At 38.2% G+C, this 19800-nt stretch overlaps 1 protein-coding gene across 2 annotated transcripts in view; it reads left to right on the top strand.

Moving 5' to 3' along the window:
- chico overlaps positions 1-19800 on the top strand; it is a 38082-nt gene extending 18282 nt beyond the window's left edge. Inside the window, exons 2-7 of one of the 2 annotated variants that reach the window (XM_053486750.1) lie at positions 2360-2457; positions 4734-4797; positions 11537-11581; positions 13058-13120; positions 14345-14419; positions 14785-19800. In XM_053486750.1, coding sequence (XP_053342725.1) covers positions 2360-2457; positions 4734-4797; positions 11537-11581; positions 13058-13120; positions 14345-14419; positions 14785-15033 — 594 coding nt within the window. In that variant the 3' untranslated portion in view covers positions 15034-19800. The remainder of the gene's footprint in view (positions 1-2359; positions 2458-4733; positions 4798-11536; positions 11582-13057; positions 13121-14344; positions 14420-14784) is intronic. The other variant, XM_053486751.1, reaches the window with a different exon arrangement.

Below are 19800 nucleotides of genomic sequence, written 5' to 3' on the forward strand. Positions count from 1 at the left end.
CAGATTTCTGCACATACACTGGAATGATGGTTTGGCAGATACATGCTCTCTGGCTGCACTCGCGCGCAAAAAAAAAAGAAAAAATCTAATAATGTTTTTCAAAAAGAGCAAAAAGGATATTTTCTGACAGGTAACTCAATTTCTGATGACTTAATTAAGCGATTGTCAAGGCCGTTTATAAATATAATGCAGCCTTTATTTTGACTTATTATGTTTATTAGAGAGAGAATCACCAGGGACCAGCCAATGTGAGTGCAATGTCTCCGACTTAGGAACATTTGAGTTACGAATGGACCTTGGTATTACTAACATTTAACAAGTCACGAAAGTAGCTCATGTGTATTGTACAAAAATTGACACTGCAGTGCACCAGATGCCAATATTTGCAATTATATACAGTATTTTCAGTGTGTAAGGGAATGTATAAAATGTCCAGTATATTGTATGCGTGTGGGTGTGCCAGAGACGTGAGTCGGCCTCACTGGTTTCAATGAATTAGTCCAGAAACATGATGAAAGAAAATGGGTGGATTTTTAAGCTATCCTGATGATGGTAAATAACCCTAATTTCGGGAAAATCCTCAACAAAACAGAGCTGAGACAAAATGGCGCCCGGGATTCCCCTCGCAGTTGCAGAGACAACACTGTTAGATTTCACATGTGAGATTCATTTCCTGATGTGCAAATATGGTTTTTGTGTGGGGAAAGGGGACAGATTTAGTCCAAGTGGATTGGTTTGCTTTACATTATAAATTTCTGTCAAGGACTCACTTTGTCGGACTTGAGAACAAATCGGACTTACGAACATGCTCCCGGAATGGAACTTTGTTTGTAATATGGGGACAACCTGTATTATGATTCTGTTAGTGTCACAATTCTGTACTATAATTTTTTTCTTTGGATTGTGGTACAGTTCTAAACAAACGTATCAAATAATTTACTCCTCTCACACAGGATGCTGTGCTGCCTGCCCATGTGTGAATAGTTTAGAGTGCGCCATCTGGATTCTGGATTCTGGATATAAAAAATATTTTGGAGTCTACACGTACAAAAGAATTGCGATACATCACGTAGCTCATCTCTAATGTGAAGCAGTCAATGTGATTGAAGTGTAGTTTTTTTAATTGCATTTCAAATATTGCATCTAGGAATTACAGCTAGGAATTGTGGACTATCACAGTCCCTCGATTTTTCGCAGGCTCAAAAATAATTAACCAACTGGCTGATACTAGAAGTTTGATGGCCAGTTGTGACCAAGTTTCTTAGTTTTTTAATGACAGATTGGGAAGATAAAAGGTTCTGGTTTTGATTGCAAGTATTAAATGTGACTTAGGTAGCTAGTTATGGAAACGCTCGAAATGCAGTCCAAAGAGATGTTGATAGAAGTGGCCCTGAATAGACTGGAGGAAAAAAAAAAAGATCCATCAGAGAGATAAATTTAGGAGTGGCCAAATAAAAAATTACACGCATTTTTACAAAGGAGGAATGCACTGGCAACACCAAACACCAAAAGTCCTCGAAGGCCACAGATGAATCACAGAATTCTTCACTTAATGGGGAAAAAACTTACACAATATTTAGCCAAGTCAAGAACATTCTGGAAGGAAGCAGGCATCATAGTCAGTGCCAATGCCTCTGATCGAGAGGCACCATCATGAAATTTGAATTCTAATTTAAATGTAGACTATTTACCTCAAAATGCAAACAGCTGGGAACACTTAAGAACAGAAAGGTCAGATTAGACTTTGCTAGAAACCATGTTACATAAAAAAAAAATTAAAAAAAAGATTGTCCAGTTCTGATACGAGATGAACTTGTATGGGATTGACTGAAATGGAAGAATATGGAGAAGGAAAGGAAAGGCTCATGTCACACACTAATCTCTTGTGTCTGACATGACAGGAAGAAATATGACTACTGTAATTCCTAATTGCAATATGTTCGTTAAACCCCTTGAATCACGGTTCACCTCGGATCTACTGTACATTTCAATTACACCTTGATTTCTTCATTTCAAATACACTTGGTGTACAGAAACCCCAAGAAAATATCGTTCAAATACTTATGGACTATGGTTTGTAATATATCTGTGAATATTTATGATAGATTAACAGATCTGCTAAGTGTATATTTCATTATGCAAAACAAACAAAAACATATTTCAAGCCATTTTTCCGTGTGAAAGATGGAGCAACTTTAGGTGCGAAAAATAACTTTGCAGTCTATCCAAGGCAGCAATTACAGAGATAATTTAATCTGTAATAATAATAATAAAGTTTCGAGCTGCATAGTTTGTTGACAGTGTGTCTGAATTCCAGTGGTCTCTAAAGTCTAAAATTCTTGTTTTTGCTCTTTCCCAGGCCGCGTCTCAATCAGCACAACCGCTTAAGTTCACCACCTCGGACTCCTGCGACCGCATCAAAGACGAGTTCCAGTTCCTCCAAGCACAATATCACAGGTATGCAAGTCAGGATTCTACCCGAGCGTAAAAGTCGAATGCCATTTAAATCTCTTACGTATGTAAAGTTTACCCATGTACTTATATTTAACTTGTATATTTTGCATTTGAATATTCATAAACCTGAAGCTTTACACTGCTCCAGAGAGAGGGAAGAATATCAGCAGAGACGCAGATGTTTTTTGTGTAAAACATGGAAAATTCTAATTATAGAAGCTATCTTCGAGTTTAATCCTATTTATTTAATATTGAATTTTAAATCAGGCAATATTAAACACTTTTGTTGTTCCGGTACTGTGCATAAGCTTTAGGCACATGCAAATCATAAAGAGAAATAAACTGTAGTAATCCAAACATGGTCAATATCTGATATGATAACTGCTTTTTAAAAATGTAAAAATCAGTAGCCTTAAGTACAACTTGTGCGTTTTATCTGAGAAATTATATGAGAGGAATCTGCTGCAATTTTTCTGGAGGCTTTCACACTTGAATTCTTGTCTTATGTCTTTGCAGTCATAAAAACAATTTTTTCTAACATTTTGTTAGTCATAAAATGAACATGTATAAATTTGGGAGTTTCCACAAAAATGTTTACATAGAATTATGGTACATTTGCTACACAAATGTGTGGAAAGTTTGATCAGCAAAGTTTGACTTCATGTATAATACGGTGGTGGTCAAAAGTGTTGGAACAAAAAGAAAATTTCAATGTTTTGATGACAGCCTTTTTTTTTCTTCTTTTTTTTTTTTAAATACAATAATCGAGATGATAAGAATTATTTGTTGTTTTATTGGTGGCATAGTGGTTAGCATTGCCGCCTCTGTCCTCCAGGGTCAGGGGTCGATTAGGGATCTGTGTGCATGGAGCCCCGGTGCTATTTGGGTTTGCTCCAGGTAATCCGGTTTCTTCTCACAGTTTAAAGACATGCAGGTTAGCCCAGTTGGCATTCCCAAGTTGCCATAGTGTGTTTGTACTCTGTGTTGTTGTACAATCAACATTTAGTATGAAGTCCTTTATTCTTTAAAACCTGCTGGATCCAGCTTAACGACATCTGCAGTACTCTGGTGTCACTCGGTCAGTCATTTTTTTTTCCTGCAGAGGTGGACACACTGTCTTCACGATGTGAAAGTCGTGTCTCACATTCATTCTACCCGTTAACTTAACAAGCTCATTCTAATCAGCACAACTCTTTAGCCAGATAAGTGAGAACTAATCATAACTCATCAATGGCCTCCAAAGTCTCAAAACTCAACTTCACAGTGTCCAGCTTCTAATGCGGACAAGCAGGGGTTCTAACACATATGATTTTAGTGCACGCTCCTATGTGTGGGTGTAATTGATCACGTATTCCTGTGGGTTAATTAAAATTTAATAATAAGTTGAAATAAAGTTAAAGTTCAGGACGTTTAGAGCAAAACAAAATTATTTTGAATACTACTTTGAATTCTCAGCTTTTTTTTAGATACGAGAGACAGAAAATATGGGTCACTTTAAGGAAGAAAAAAGCAAACTCAGGTTGTTTTTTATTCTTCTAAGTCACTGAAAGAAGAAGGGTGTTTGAGGGGCTGCTTCAGCTTGAACGCCACCCAACCATGACGGACGAGCGGAACGATGAAAGAAGGCATGGAAGAAAGGATAAACGGAGCGTCGAGATGTCAGATCTGCTGCGGCGTTTCAGTCGGCTCTGTGATACGTTTAAGGCTCCGAAGTTGTAAAGAAAAAAGTAGCACTCGGTTTTGTTCCTTATCTCTATAAACATTTACATTCTTAGCTCGACCAATCGCGTCTCGTTTGTTTAGTACCAACCAATCAGGTGCCAGAAGCAGCGAGACCCGGTTGTCATGGTGATAGAAACATTTTTTTTTCTCTTTCTCTTGCCGAAGAGGGATTAGGTGAAGTGGAAATGACAGCCTGAAGAAAAGTAAGTGTGTGTGTGTGTGTGAGAGAGAGATAGAGAGAGGGAGCAAGAGCGAGCAACACCTCCCCCTTCACAGTAACTTCAGGCTGGAATGTAAATATTTTACCTGATACGCATACACACCGGCACGGTCCGTTTCAGCCGTGCCTCACACACACTTACACACACTTGCACACAAATCCAGATTACTATTCAAGGCTTTTCACCCGGTGTAGACATATTACTCTATTTACTATATGTGCTGACTTGGCAAACAACCTTGTAAAAACGCTTTCTCTCTTCTTCTTTTTTTCCCCCTTTTTGTGTGTGTGTGTGTGTGTGTGTGTGTGTGTGTTTTCATTACTACCTCTCTTGCAGTCTAAAGCTGGAGTGTGATAAACTGGCCACGGAGAAATCAGAGATGCAGCGTCATTACATCATGGTGAGTAAATCCCGCAAATGAAATGAAAGGAAACTTGTACCCGAAGAGGGACGGCATTTTGGCAGTAAAGATTGGCAAAATCCAAGTCTTCCCACTTTTATGATTTTTGTAGCACATTGCTACGGTTTCAGAAATTGTCTCTTGCCATGGCTCTGACTCCATCTGCTACAGCGGTGCAATGACTTGCTTAAGAAGCAACGAAACACCATGTGAGGGCACGGAAAAGCCGATAATGCCAGTTGCTTATTAATAGTTTTCACAAGGGTCACGTAACTCTCCGCCCTATGGCTGCCCAGAATTAATTACAGAAGGCCACGGGTGATCAGAGGTAGACCGTACGGTGAACCTCAGGCAGATTTACTGGTCATAAAATGCCAAAGCTCTTCTGCTTGAGTCACCCTGATACACCCTGGTAAGCCACGATCCTACCATACGACTACCTGAGACTCATAAGCGACTCGAGCATCAAAAAAATCATGAAAGTTAGAACTGAGCTTTATCGTCCAGTGCTGTGTCTATGGCTCGTTTCTTTCATGCACCTGTGTGGCATCAAGCTTAAGAATCTGATGGGGGGCGGTAAACGTTTTTACCTTGTTGATGCAATAAGCTTTTTTAAGGCTGGAAATAGTCAGGGGATTTTAAAGAAATAAAGGTAAAAATCTTAAGAAGGCACTTTTTGTTCATGGGTATTGGGGGAAGAAGATGTGAACTCTACCGTAACGTGTAAACTGAGTAAAATTGGATAAAAACAGGCTTGAAAATTTACAAAGTGAATGAAATGTGTTCAGGTACCAGATCTTCCTCAGCAGCAGGTTGAGACATGTATCAGTCTTATCAGTTAGAAAGCACCACTGGACAGTTTTGTCTTTGTACTTTGGTCGGGTAATTTGAGGCCATCAAGCTAAACACAAAGAAGCAACAAGATTTTTTTATTGTTAATGAATTCTTACAAGACTTCGAGGATTGAGTTGAGACGAATTGAGTCCAGACGTATTTGACTTTTTTTCATCGTTCAATTCAAATTTAAGAGCTGAGAGGGAAACCTACTTTTTTCTTTAAAAAAAAAAAAAAAAAAAGCCATGATGCAATAATCGCATCATACCGTAGTACATACTGTCTTTCACAGCAACTATTCCAAATCCTGGACAGTACACTCATCAGCTCCTCATTAGGGTTTAACTGTTCAAGTCAAATATTGAAACAGCCAATCAAATGGCAGCAACTTAATGCATTTAGGCATGTAGAAATGGTCAGGACAATTTGCTGAAGTTCAAACCGAGCATCAGAACGAGAAAAAACTGCGATTTAAATGTCTTTAAAAAGGCTGGTGTGGTTGTCGGTACCAGACGAGCTAGTCTGAAACTGCTGATCTACTGGGAGTTTCGCACAAAACCATCTCTAGGGTTTACAGAAAACGGTCTGGAAAAGAGAAAATAGACAGAGGTCGGAGAAGAATGGCCAGACTGGTTCGAGCTAATAGAAAGGCAACAGTAACTCAAATAACATCTCAGTACAAATGAGGGATGCTGAAGAGCATCTCTAAAGAAACAACATGTTTCCATTGACTACAGCAGACTACAGAAGACCACGGAAACTGAGGCTGGAACTCACATGTGCTCAGCGAAATTGGACAATAGACGATTGCTCTCAATTATGTCTCAATTTCTGCTGCGACATTTAGATGGTTGGGTCAGAATTTGACGTAAAATAAGCTGAAAGCATGGATCCATCCTGCCTTGTATCAGCGGTTCAGGGTGGTGGTGGTGTAATAGTGTGGAAAATATATTTTTTGCCACAGTTTAAGCCCCTTGGTACAATTTGAGCATTACAGTCACCAGATCTCAATCCAAAGGCGCACCTATGGGATGTGGTGCAAATTCACATTATGGATGTGCACTTGAGGAATCTGCAGCAAAGTGCATGTCAATGTGGAACTAAATCTCGAAAGATTTTGTTTTCAGCACCTTGAATTCATGGCATGAAAAATTAATCTTTGGAAGGCTCTGGAAGGCTACAAGCGCGCACATGTTCCATTTACATGGATCCATTTGATGGACACTTTTCTCTCAAAGTCATTTGCATGAGAGGCAGAATGCAAACCAAGCTATTAAAGAAACATTTAAATATTGAGAGAGCTGCGTTAACATTGGTCCAGATTCAACCCCTTACTATGCCAGAGTTGGAATTATTTAACTATCAGTTAACAATCGTCTGTCCGGCTGGTGTAGTCACCATTAAGAGTGACTCCAGGTGTGCGGATATCTTTGGCAGCACATCTGTAATGGGGTTTAATAAAGCGTACTGAAATTAGGCTGAAACTGCTTTTTTTACCTGTATAAAAGGTAACACTTATCCAGCATTAAAGTCTTTTTAAATGTCAGTTATTGTACTGGTCCAGCAGTTTTATATGCCTCCACAGATGGTGCACCTTTATTCCACATATATTTTACACGGAAGGCTAATTAAGCCCGGCTTACTAGTTCTCGCAGACATGGTTGGACAAAAAAGTTATGGCGTATGGGACAAATTATCAGGCTCCATCAAGCAAAGAAAACAACTAAGGTTATTTGAAATTACTAGAACTGGGTTAAAAACAATTTAACACATGAAAAACCTGGAAGCATAGTGAGAAACTGTCAACTTTAAAAACAAACAAAAAAAAACACAACAATCATAAAACCATGTCTGAACCATGTTCAATAGTGATGAGAACTCTCGGGATTGGGACTAAACAGCTGTGTGTCCATAAGAAAACCACTTAAAAAGAAAAGCTCCCTTTATGCTAGGACACATACAAATTTAATTCTGAGGCAATGAAAAAGGTCACGTGGTCTGATGAGTCCAGATTAAACCTACGTTTAAACATACGTTGTGCCATTATGTACAAGCCTCTGGAGACAGCGTTATGATCTGGGGTTGTTTCAGTTGATCAGGTTTAAACTTAGCCACATAACGTGCCAATAAAAGAAGTCAGCTGACGACGTGAATGACCAGGTTATCACATCTATGGAGTTTTTCTTCCCTGATGGCACGAGGCATATTCCAGTACAATTGGAAAAATTGTGAAAGCATGCTACTGGGAGTATGAGGAATCAATTCACACATGAACTGGCATCCAGATTAGTAATCAAAGCTAAAGGTGATTGAATAGAGTCTTTTTATTGGCCAGGTAGTATAGTTCTTGAACTTCTTCAGGTAGGATTGTGTGAATAGCGAATGCATTACTCTTAAATTTTAGAAGGTCTTGGTTTTAATTTTTATAACTACACCCCTAAAAATGATGCTCTTCTATACAACTATACATAGTTGTTTCTATAGTAACCGCTTGTTAATAGGGACCTGTATAGCTTACATAATCTTTTCACATACACTAAGGCTAAAAGTAGACTTAAAAATCATATTATTTAACAAAGAAACCTATCTACTTAATGTTTCTTATTTATTTAAAGACATTTATTACACTGTATGGACGGAGTCTCTAGTGTCAGAGCATTTGAACAACCTATAATAAGTTTCCAACACACTTTCTTTTTTAAATCAAGATCAAAAACTATTTTTCATTGCTTCCTGTTTAAGGCTTATAAAACATCAGCTAAAGCATAAAAAAATTTTTTTAAGATGTTCAGTGGTTAATAATAAAAAAAACTTTGAAATTAAAATGAACCATTAAGCATGGTATATTTTTTATCTTTTGTTTAATATTCAAAGGAGGAAAGTATTGACCTTTTTTTGATCAATAATGAATCATGAAGTTTATCATCAAGAATAATGAAAAATAAATAAATTAAACACAAAGTCGCCCCAAAACCAGCCGATCGGAGCAGCCGGCTTCAATCTGATTTGCTGTTTCAGTTCGGAAAGGAAACAGCCATTCAGAGTTGATCTTGTTCTTGTCTCTGATTGGCTGGGTTCGTGGCACATTCATCATGCCATGTCAAGTTGTATAAGCTCCAGTGTTCCCAGTTGGGCTCCTCTCGTCAAAACATGTCTTATAAAAATTTGGCTAATTTAAGTGAGAGGAAGGATGTCCATTAATAATTGAGCTTCAATATGAGATCTGTAACTGATATTATAGTTTGGTCTGTTTTTGGACTGGTTTTCAGCAGTGCCTTGTGGAGTTGTTAAGACATGTAATTCAACATCCTGTGTAAGGACAAAGTGAGCTTTTTTCACTCAGGAACGTGACCCAAATGCAAGTCTTGGGAAAAAAAAGATTACACACATTTCGAGCGATGATGGTTAAACTTATTGCGGTTTACTGTTGGGGAGAGATCTGTACGGATCGTGGATCAATTACAGTCTGTTCACACCAGTAGTCATGCCACATCACACCACCCAAATCATCATTGATTATTTTCCCTGATTGTGGTCCATGCCACGACGTGTTCTTGCATGCTTAACCTCGTATTCAGACGTGCCGTACGTATAATTGGAAATGACGTCTATTTATTTATTTATAGCTGTTGGACCTCTTTAGGAAATTCATCAGTAAGAAGGTTTCTGTTTAATCATAGTGTTAGTCTGAGCACCATCTAGTGCTTGCATATCTCCCGCAATCAGACCCTCACTGTGAACCGGGTCTCCTCCAGTCAATCTTTTTTTTTTTTTGTCCATCGCTATAATGTGTTTTCTGCATGGGAGGGGACAGGAGGCTTCTCTTTGTTTCTTTGTGTTCCCTTCTTTGCATATATACCTGTATTCGTTACTCTAATATAACTGCTCGTAAAGACTCATGTCGCACTTAAACGCGAATTTTGCTGTGAAAGCTGCTGATTTAAGATGATCTATGCATCATCATGCTGGCACTAGACATCTGATTAATAGATTTTTTTTTTTTGGGGGGGGGGGCGCAGTAATTCCACTATGCTGCTGTTAGTTTCATGCATCTCTGCATCTCGCACTTTTCTTTAACACAAAACCCTGGAGCATTTCTTTTTCTTCGCACCGAAACACACTATCGATTGGCTTTAAATATGAGGTCTATAAAGTCAGCTCATAACCGATCGATAAGAGGCAGTATTGTAACGGCAGCAGACCAACGTTGCGACCGCGTCTCAGGGGAATACGCGAGGCGCTCTGGTTTACAATGCATGTTTTGCCTCCGAGCAAAAACACTTGGCTTGTTGCCACAGCGGGAGGCAGAGGCGGCTCGTCTTTGTTTAGCTTTTTTATATATATATATATATATATATATTGTAAATAGCATTTAGAAAATAATTAAGCCTTTTAGAGTAAAATCATTTAAATAGTCGGAAGAGATATTCAATGAATAAAATGTTGGACAAAAAAAAACAATCTGCAGTCTCTTCTGGCTTATCGAACAAACAGGGTTGTATATTTAATCCTCCCTTTTTTTTCAAATATTATTGTTAATACTTTCATTGGATAATAATTTTAATTTAATATTTGGTGTTTTTTATTTTTACATCTCTAAATTTCTTCTATGTATGTAACTCCAAAAGCATGACGTTCATATCGAATATTGATTTTCTCTTCTTTCTTAAATAATTTTAACATTGTTACTGACAGCATTAATGCATCAACCCTTGTTTTAATAAAAAATCCTTAACGTGTTAAATCACTTGATGCAAATAAATTCTAATTTGGTTAGCATCGTGGCCGGGTCAAGGGTTCGATTCTGGGACTCAGCTCTGTTCTCGTGCTTAGTGGGTTTCCTCCGGGTACTCCGGTGAATGTAGGAGACGTGTAGATGAGTGTACATGTGTCGTTGCAGGGGACAGCCGCGTTCATATTTCCTTTAGCGTGTGAGTGTGTATTAAGGGTGTATTCTGGGATAAGCTCCAGACATCAGGTGACCTGTATAAGATAAAGCGGTATAGAAATTGAATGAGTAAATAAATGTAATTGCACAAGCCTAAAGCGGGTCTGAGATCAGTTCTCGAGTCTATCCGGTTAAACCTGATTTTAAACTGTTCTTAGAACTGTGTGTTAGCGCATCCCTGACTTCCGGTTGTCGAATTTGTCGAGTGCAGACGCACAAGCGACACTTCATCAATGTATTTCTTTGGTGACTGAAATGATAAGGTCGTCTTTCATAAATCCTCATAACCTCAGACAGAAATACCATCTCAAATCTCCTGTACATGTGTCTGTATAGCGCGCACTCTCGCATGGTGTGAGCTAATGGATGCTCGTGTGCCGCTATTTGATCGATCTGCTGTTTTTAACCTCATCTAATCAAGGCCTGTTCTTGTCATGACGCATTACACATTGTGTTATCGTGCACGGGTCCACTTTACTGACACGTGATATTGGGAATTGGTACAATAACAATATTAGCCTAAAGCGAGTCAAAGCTTATTTTTATACCCTAATGTGGCACAGATCAGATTTTTCCTTTTTTTTTTCATTTTTGCAATATTGTATGTAGTCCTAAATTTGATACATATCCGATAATATGCAGTCATGTGACTTGAGTGAGAACACCCCAAGCATTTTTGCTTAAATCAAAAATATACCGTATTTTAACCTAAATGACGTGAGCAAAGACGGCTAGAGAACAGCCGCATCCACAGCGAGGTCAGATAAAAGTCATGACATGCAAATCCGATCTGAACAAACAAATCAGAATTAAGCAACGTGTCTGGAGTGATATGAACGCAGTCTTTCGAGCTCATTCAGTGTGCTGTTTAATGAAGGGTTGTATACAGTGTGCATACGGCTTTGCTCTAAATGCAGCCTGTTTAATGCGATCTCCTCTTTCTCGCCTGTGTTGCAGTACTACGAGATGTCGTATGGACTCAACATCGAGATGCATAAACAGGTAAGAGACTAAAGTGTTGTCTGAGTGAATGTCTGGGTAGAAGGTAAGTGTGTTGTGGTACATTTGTGAACATGATGTATTGATACAGTAGGTAGGCCATACTGCTAATAACTTTTGATACATGTTCAGATTCGTACTTATAATAACATTTGTGCATCTGAGATAAATGTAGGGACATGTGACCTCACAAGAGACTCCCCAGGTTATTCCATAATTGCTAAAGTAGCAAAGTACTCCTAATCATTAACAACAATCATACGACTTTTGATTGCACAGAATAATAAAACAAAGTTTGAGAGTAAAAACTCCCTTTATTTCTCTATTTAATCTTCTGTTGCAAAAATATATTCATCCCAGCGTTTCACTAGTGATTGGATACTATCAAGGTAAAAAGCTTTCTCAGTACGCCGCAGCCGACTGCCTCCTTTTTTTAATGTCTGAAATGTTGGCCTCCCAGGAACTCCCAAACATGTGGATATAGCTTGGAGCGAGGTCATGCTTCGTAGATGAGATAAAAATTCTTATAACCAATCATAATGCAGGATTTTATACAGTATATATAATACAGTACATACCAAAATATACAGTACTGAAATAAAAAGACGAACAATATCACCTTGTTGTCATCTGTGAGTTTATTTCTCCTGAAAGAAACTAATATACACACAATTAGCGTGTTGATTTACCGCGTTATGCGTAATGTCAGAGTTCGAAATGTGTGTGTGCCGCCTCGCTGTAGACAATGTTCATATAGTTCACGCAGATTCTCAACCCATATTCCTGGAACAAAGGTTCGCTGCAGACTCCTACAAAAGGAGATGATTTGCTCGTGTAAAGCAGATACGGCTCTTGGCGCATCTTCACAGTTGAACACACACTCCTTAACATTCAGCACAAGTAGGCATCAGGTGGAGTAAGATCTGGGAACGGGGCGCGTATGAGAAGGAATGTGTTCTGCGCCTTTTCCAAACTCCCCCAAAAGTCCCCATTCCTGACCACTTCTGTATGAGCGGGAATAAAGCTCAACTATAAATACTTTTTCCTTCGTCCGGAGACGAAGACGACGACGACGACAACAACAACAACAAACAAACAAACAAACAAACGCAAATGCATGTCTGAAATGCACGAATTTCAGTACTGTATATTTAATAAACATATATAAAACATTTAAAATTATTATAACATTTATATTTTTTTTATATATTAATGATTACAGTAATATTACACCTTACACACTGATTGTAACATTAATGTATCCAAACCAGCACCTTTATTCAGTTACTAACCTGTGACCAGCTGCTGTTTACATTTCTGTTGTGGAAAACTAGTCCAGATGTTCTGACCAATCAGTGTTGAGAATTAAACATGGGTGTATAGAATGGCTCATTATTTTTTTAGTCACCCAGTTGATAGGTAGGCAGTACTGCTCATAATGTAATAATAATCTCTTTTTTGTCTCGTCTCTTTGCTCAGGCTGAGATCGTAAAGAGGCTGAACGCCATCTGCGCTCAGGTGCTGCCCTACCTGTCCCAAGAGGTACGAAGTGTATTTATACATGTTTCTCGTATAAGGTCTTGTCAGCTTGAAGTGTAGAATCTGATTAAATCTACAATAATGTTATTTGTTCACACAAGTCATGATATATTTTTAGATGTTAGAGCTGTTGGTATTAGTATTATTGTTTCAGTGCTAGACGTCGTTTCTGCGCGAGATTAAGAGCGGATTGTATCTCGTTTCACTTTTTTTCCAGGATAAAAGCTTTTGCTAAATGAACGTCTGCTCTGACATATAATAAAGAGGGCTTTTTGCTTCTCATTTCATCCGGAGTATCTCATTTGTCCCAGACTGCCTGAACTTTTCAACTCATCGTAACAGATACAGGTCGAGAGCTCTAGTTAATGTTCACGTCAGAACCGCGTCGACCGTGGAGCGGTCATTATTCATCAGTGTCTTGTTTCTCGCTAATCCTCAGCGGTGCAGTTTAGGTGACCGTGTCATTAGTGTAGCCACACGTTCCTGTCCTTGGCTGACAGGAACCCAGGTGTAGCTCATCCTCCTGAAGGCTTTGATATCCTGAGATGCTTTACAGGATGTTACAGTAGATTTTATGTCCTTTCTTCCAAAGCGAACAACCCCAACAACAAGGTGTTTGCATCTGCAAACACTGGATGTCTAGAGTCTACTGGGAATGAGATTTCTAGGAATAGGGACTTGCTGAAGTCCTGGAAACAGCCACGCAGTTTTGACCTACTGTATAACTTGTGGTGGTATAAAGTTCATCTTACTCGGGTTCAAACCTCAGTACCTCCAAGCCGCACTGTTGGGCCCTTGAGCAAGGCCTTTAACCCCTACCTGCTCAGATACGAGATAAAATGTGCGTTGAGATTTAAATATAAATCTTATTACATTACAGTACATCACTGGATCCGCGCTTTCCCAGTGCTTCATGCTATCTGATATTAATGACAGATGAGTCTAATCTTCACAATCTGGACATCTGCCTGGTCCCCATACGGAAAACATTTTTTTTTTCTTCTTCTTTTTTTTTTTTAATGCAGATTTTTTCTTTACACAGCTATAAGAGTAAAACGCTTTCCTTTTGGTTACTAGAGTAGATTAGATCTAATGATAGGAATAACATTACAGCCGCATTAATAATTATGTCAAGGAAAGTTCCTCACAAGGATATTAAACGTGTGTGTGTGTGTGTGTGTGTGTGTGTGTGTGTGTGTGTGTGTGTGTGTGTGTGTGTGTGTGTAGCATCAGCAGCAGGTCCTGGGAGCGATTGAGAGAGCCAAGCAGGTCACTCCACCAGAGATGAACTCAATCATTCGGGTAGGCTGTCTGCTTTATACCTCTCACATCTCCTGTGTGTGTGTTTGTGTGCGTGTGTGTGTGTGTAAATATAGGAGCATCTGTTTGTTGCCTCTCTCCATCTTGTTCCCTCTCTGGCTATTTGTTCACCCTCTGCTTTTCTTGTTTGTTGTTATGTATATTTAACCTTCAACCGTGTGTGTGTGTGTGTGTGTGCGCATACGCACGCGCACCATCTGTAACCTCTCTGCATGAGTGGCCCATTTAACCTGTGTGTCTGTTGGCTGGATTTCTAACCTGTGTGTGTTTGCTCACTTTTTTTTTTTTTTTTTTTATCTGTGTGTGTGTGTGTGTGTGTGTCGGTGTGTCGGTGTGTTTGTGCACAGCAGCAGCTCCAGGCCCACCAGCTTTCTCAGCTGCAGGGTTTGGCTCTGCCCATGACCCCTCTACCCCTGGGCTTGACCCCCCCAACCTTGCCTTCCTCTTCCTCCTCGTCCTCCACCGCTCCGGGTCTCTTCTCTCTTTCCAGCATCTTGGCGTCACACGCTCACCTCGCCAAGGAAGAGAAGAACGCCCGTGACGCCGCCAACAGCGCCGACACGCACCGCGACGACGACGGGGACAAATCCGACTGAGTCCACCTTCTCTTTCGCCGAGAGCACAGAGACAATGAAAAAGAGCACAGCATTGTTTTTCATTTTCATTTACCTCCCGCATCGTTCTCCTTATAAAAGCCTCTCGCTTTCCTGCATGCAAGCCTTAGTTTAAATAAGTCCTTTATAGTTGCGTTAAAATCTGCCCTTTTTTTTTTTTTGCCGTTCCTGCTTCCTCCTTTTTTGTTCGGGGTTGTCGAGCGCTTATTATTCCACTGCGGGATCCCTGGCTTCCTGCACGTTTCCTGCGCTCCTTCTCGTACAAGCTAGTCCTCAGACTAAACAGAGCAGCTTCTGGATTAAGCAGAGGAGACGATCCTCTTTCCAGACGCTCAGACAATCTGTCATTCCTTTAATTCCCTCTTTGCAGACGTGGCAAAATCGGATAGAGTTTGAAAGATCTTGTGAAAGCACAATTAACCAAATCAGCAAAATCAGTCATTGTATAAATACTGTACAACCCAGTTGCTCTCTCTCTCTCTCTCTCTCTCTCTCTCTCTCTTTCTCTTTTTCTTTATCTTTCTATATCTGCTTGAAGCTTTGCTTTTCAAAAAATGTTAAAAGATGAAGCTTGCGAAAATAAAAAGAGGTTTTTCATCTATAATAATTCTAGTTTTAAAGATGCATTACTTTATTTCCAGATTTTTTTGTAGTTTTTTTTTTTTATTTTCTTTTTTTTTCACCCTCATTTTCTTTTCTTTTTTTTATAGTAAGACGATATATATCGTATGTAATATGGTACAATGTCTTGCATAAAAATCATTCCTCTTGAACTCTTCCGTTTATTGTAATTTTACGACCTGAGCAACGTCGTGGTTGTAGCCTTATTTTGGGTCGGGAGGTTATAAGAAAAGCGAAAAAAACAACCGAGAGGCTGAGATCTCCGTGCATAACTGGAGCTACCACCACCATGCTTCAGTCTGTGGAGAGTCATTATTTACTCCTAGTTCCATCTTATTTCAACCGAGGTTTAAGAGCTAGCGATTTAACCGGTTGCTGTAATTTAATTGATATTTTGTTGGTCGTTAAATCAGTGGATTAGTTTTTGATTTGGAATCAATTCACACTTTGTGAATTATCTAGAAAAATTTACTAATTTACTTAAAATTGATAAATTCTTTAAAAACTTTTCATGGTTTAAAAAACAAATTCCACTTTCTGCAAATACTCTTGTTTTGCTAGAGTATCGCTTTTGACTTCCATGTGCAGCCGGTGCAAAACCTCCACCTACTTGATAGGATTGTGGAGCAAAAGATTAACAGGGAAATATATATATATATTAAAATCACTTTGTTCGAGACACGACATTTAATAAAAATAAAAAAAAGTATTTTAATTCGTTTCAAATACTTAAAAAAAAAAGTTTTTGCTTTGTTAATGCTTCAAAACCTATAAGAAGTCATTGCTTTAAATAAACGAGGCAGCAAACTTTTTTGCTATTAAATCAATATTTAAAAAAAACCTTAACGTTCATAAATCGAATTGAATCAACAGTTTATCTGTGATTCACATCTGTCACAACCGCCGACAGAAGATAACAGCCTGCAAATGTTAGATTTCCCACAAACGTAATACAGTAGTAATAGCTGTTAAATGTGTCTGGATTTCTCACATTTGTGGTAAAAGTAAAAAAGCTTAAGCTTTCGAAATCTTCATGACGTCTCACGTTAGTGAGATTATTACATTAAAAACCTGCAGATTTGGTTTTATGTTTGTGGTTTATTACGTTTGTGGGTTGATATTGCGTTGGCGGGTGTTACACACACGCACACACGGCTCTAGTCAGCACTACTTACCGTCACATGAGTCAGACAAACACCAGCTTGAAAAGATTTTAGGCAAGCTTTAGTTTACAAGTCTGATATTTGATGGAAACTTCAGCTGTTTTTTATGTCTCTTAGACACATGAAAAAGTCTTTAGGAGGGGATTATGTGCTTTTGCATATTTTTTGCATTATTTTCTTTCTCTTGTTACCTTTAAGAGACAGGCTGAACAGCTGTTTATTGCTGCTATATCATCATATTAATATTAATAGGTCATGACAGAAGCTAATTGGTTTTATGGACTTTCCAGAACATTAAACTGGATTAAATGGATGAAAAGTAAAATGTGGTATTCATCAATTAATAATTTTTTTTTCAGACATAATAATAAAAAGCCGTCATTGATTAGTTTCCTAGAACAGCGTGCCGCACTGTTGCTGTTTATTCCTCACACGTATCAATGCTTACTTTTGACTTTCCCCCCTGTGGTGCTTTTCATTTATAGCCTTTTTGAAAAGCAGACATGAAAGCGCAACTCTTGCTTCTCTGTTTTCATTTCAGTCTCCTCACGCTTTGCTGCAGGCAGGCGCTTTTCAGAGCGACTAATGGAGTGTGTGAGCTCGAACATGTTTTCCTCTTCTGTTACCTAAAGCAGGTATATTGTTCTGCTTCTCTCTCTTTTCCCCTCTTCCTCCGTCCGCGCTCTCTTTCTCTAAGATTTGTGCACATGGGACCTGCGTTGTGAACGGTGAATTTGTGCCATATACAAATAGGAAGAAAATTCGTCCAAAGTCCGAACGATTGGAATAGCGTGCAGGCTTTGCTTCGACATACCCAGAATGCACTTCTCACGTTCGAGAGTGTGTTGTTGTTGGGAAGAGTCGAGATTTCTAGATCGAATCATTTTTTTTTTCCCCTGACTCAGATGCTCTAAATAATGGTCTGTATTGATCCTGTTTTTTTTTTGTTTTTTGTTTTTTTTTGTTTTTTTTTTCCCCTCTCTCTTAGAGAACGAAATAAACACTGAGACAGACGCTTTAAAGATCAGGTGCCATCTCGGAGCCGCTTTGCACAAAAAAAGTACAGCAAGATCTGTCCCAACTGAGAGAGATGTCAGGATTCGGAATGCAAGTATGGCTCATGTACAAAAGAACAGGTGATGGCTTGTGTGTTAAATAAGGAAGTACAGGGGAAAATGCTTAAAGGGTCCAATCTTAAAGTCTTTCTGGAGAATTTCGCTGTTGAAACACTCATAAAATGGATCCTTATGTAAACCGAAACTAAATTTAGTCATGGGTAAGATCCTGTTGGTAGTTTTGTCACTTTAAATTTGCTAAATGGGGGGACGAGTGTTACAGAAAAGCAAACTCGCACCAAATAATAATTTTATTGATTTTATTTTATTTTTTTTGTTTTTTAAAAAATGCATCATGCTTTATTTTTTCAACTCCCCCCAATTTTTTATCTTCTGTTAAATCACCACAGGGTGGCAGAATTTCCTTGAGAACATAATCCTTGAGTCTTGGACCTGTTTGACTTTTAGGAATTTACTACCTAAATAACAAGAATTTGTTTTGATTTGTTTGAGAACGAGGAAATGATCAAACTCCAGGTCTTAAGGATGGAAAAGAGAAGAAACATGATGTGTGCGGTGCGTGGTAATATATTTGGGGATGAAAGAGTGTGTGTGTGTGTATGTGTGTGTAGAATAGGATGGAAAAGTATAGTTTGTAATGTATGTATTTTAGACACGCTTTTAATCTTTGTCAGTCAACAATAAAAACGGAAAAGGACCTTGACGTCAGTGTGTCCTCGCTTAAAAAAAAAAAAAAAAAAAAAAAAAGGATTATTTTACGGGGGAAAAAAATAAATTTTCTCATAGTGTAGTCATCCAGCTTGGGGAAAAAATGACTAATCATGATGTAAAGAGAAAAATCTACTAGTACGTGCAACACACAGCTTGCTTTTCTATATTTTGGATTTTACATACATGAGGTTAGAGTAACTGATCACCTTTTTTTTTTTTTTTTTTTTTTGCTCTTAAACATTTGTATTTTAACTAGTTCTGTTAAATGCACTTGATCTAAATCATGTCACCATGAGGGGGAAAAATAAAAAATAGTCAAACAAAGTACACCTTACTGGAAAGATCTGGATCAAATCAAATCAAATGGTTTGAGTGTGAGTTTGTGTGTTAATGTTGTGAAGGGACATTTTCTAATATATGTATAAATATAACAATATACATATAATTTTGTAAACATTTTCTATGTATAAAGCTACATTTATCATATATGTGTGTGTGTGTGTGCACACGAAGGACATGTTGTAGTGTATGCAGTTTTGATGACTGACTGACTGACTCCGAGACTGTCCAGTATATTGATTGAGATGTACGTCTGCTGAAATACTAAGTTGTATTTCAGATAAAAAAAAAAAAACTAATAAAAATTGAAAAAAATTGTCTGTAGTTGTTAAAGTAGCTAGCGATCAGCCCATCTTGTTGGGACCTGAAGTATTTTTCCTTTACACTTCTTTAAAAAAAAAAAAAAAAAAAAAAAAAATTTATGTTTAATGAGTTAACCAAGCTAAGTAGTCACGCAGGTCCAGATGATGGTTGATTATAAATTGTAAATACAATATCAGTTTTTTCATCACCTGTAAAGTTAATGTCTGTTTTTGATCAGACATTAAAAACAAGTTCAATCCTTCTGGTTTTGTTCCCCACCATAATTAGTACGTTTACTTTTACTTCTCCTTTTTGTGATGTGTGTTAAACTTTTGAGTGTGTTCTTGCTGAAAGTGTGTCAGTTGTGTTCTGAAGATCAATGTTGCGCTTTTTTTTTCTTTTCTTTCTTTTTTTTTAAATGAGGAAAAAAAAAACAATTGTGAGACTCAAATTTGTTTCATTATTCAAGACTGGGATTCTGCAGTAAGGAAATATTTATGGTGCCTTACAAATAAAAGCTTCAGTGTACCTCCTGA

The sequence above is a fragment of the Clarias gariepinus genome, chromosome 25, assembly GCF_024256425.1.
Source record: "Clarias gariepinus isolate MV-2021 ecotype Netherlands chromosome 25, CGAR_prim_01v2, whole genome shotgun sequence".
NCBI lineage: Eukaryota > Metazoa > Chordata > Actinopteri > Siluriformes > Clariidae > Clarias > Clarias gariepinus.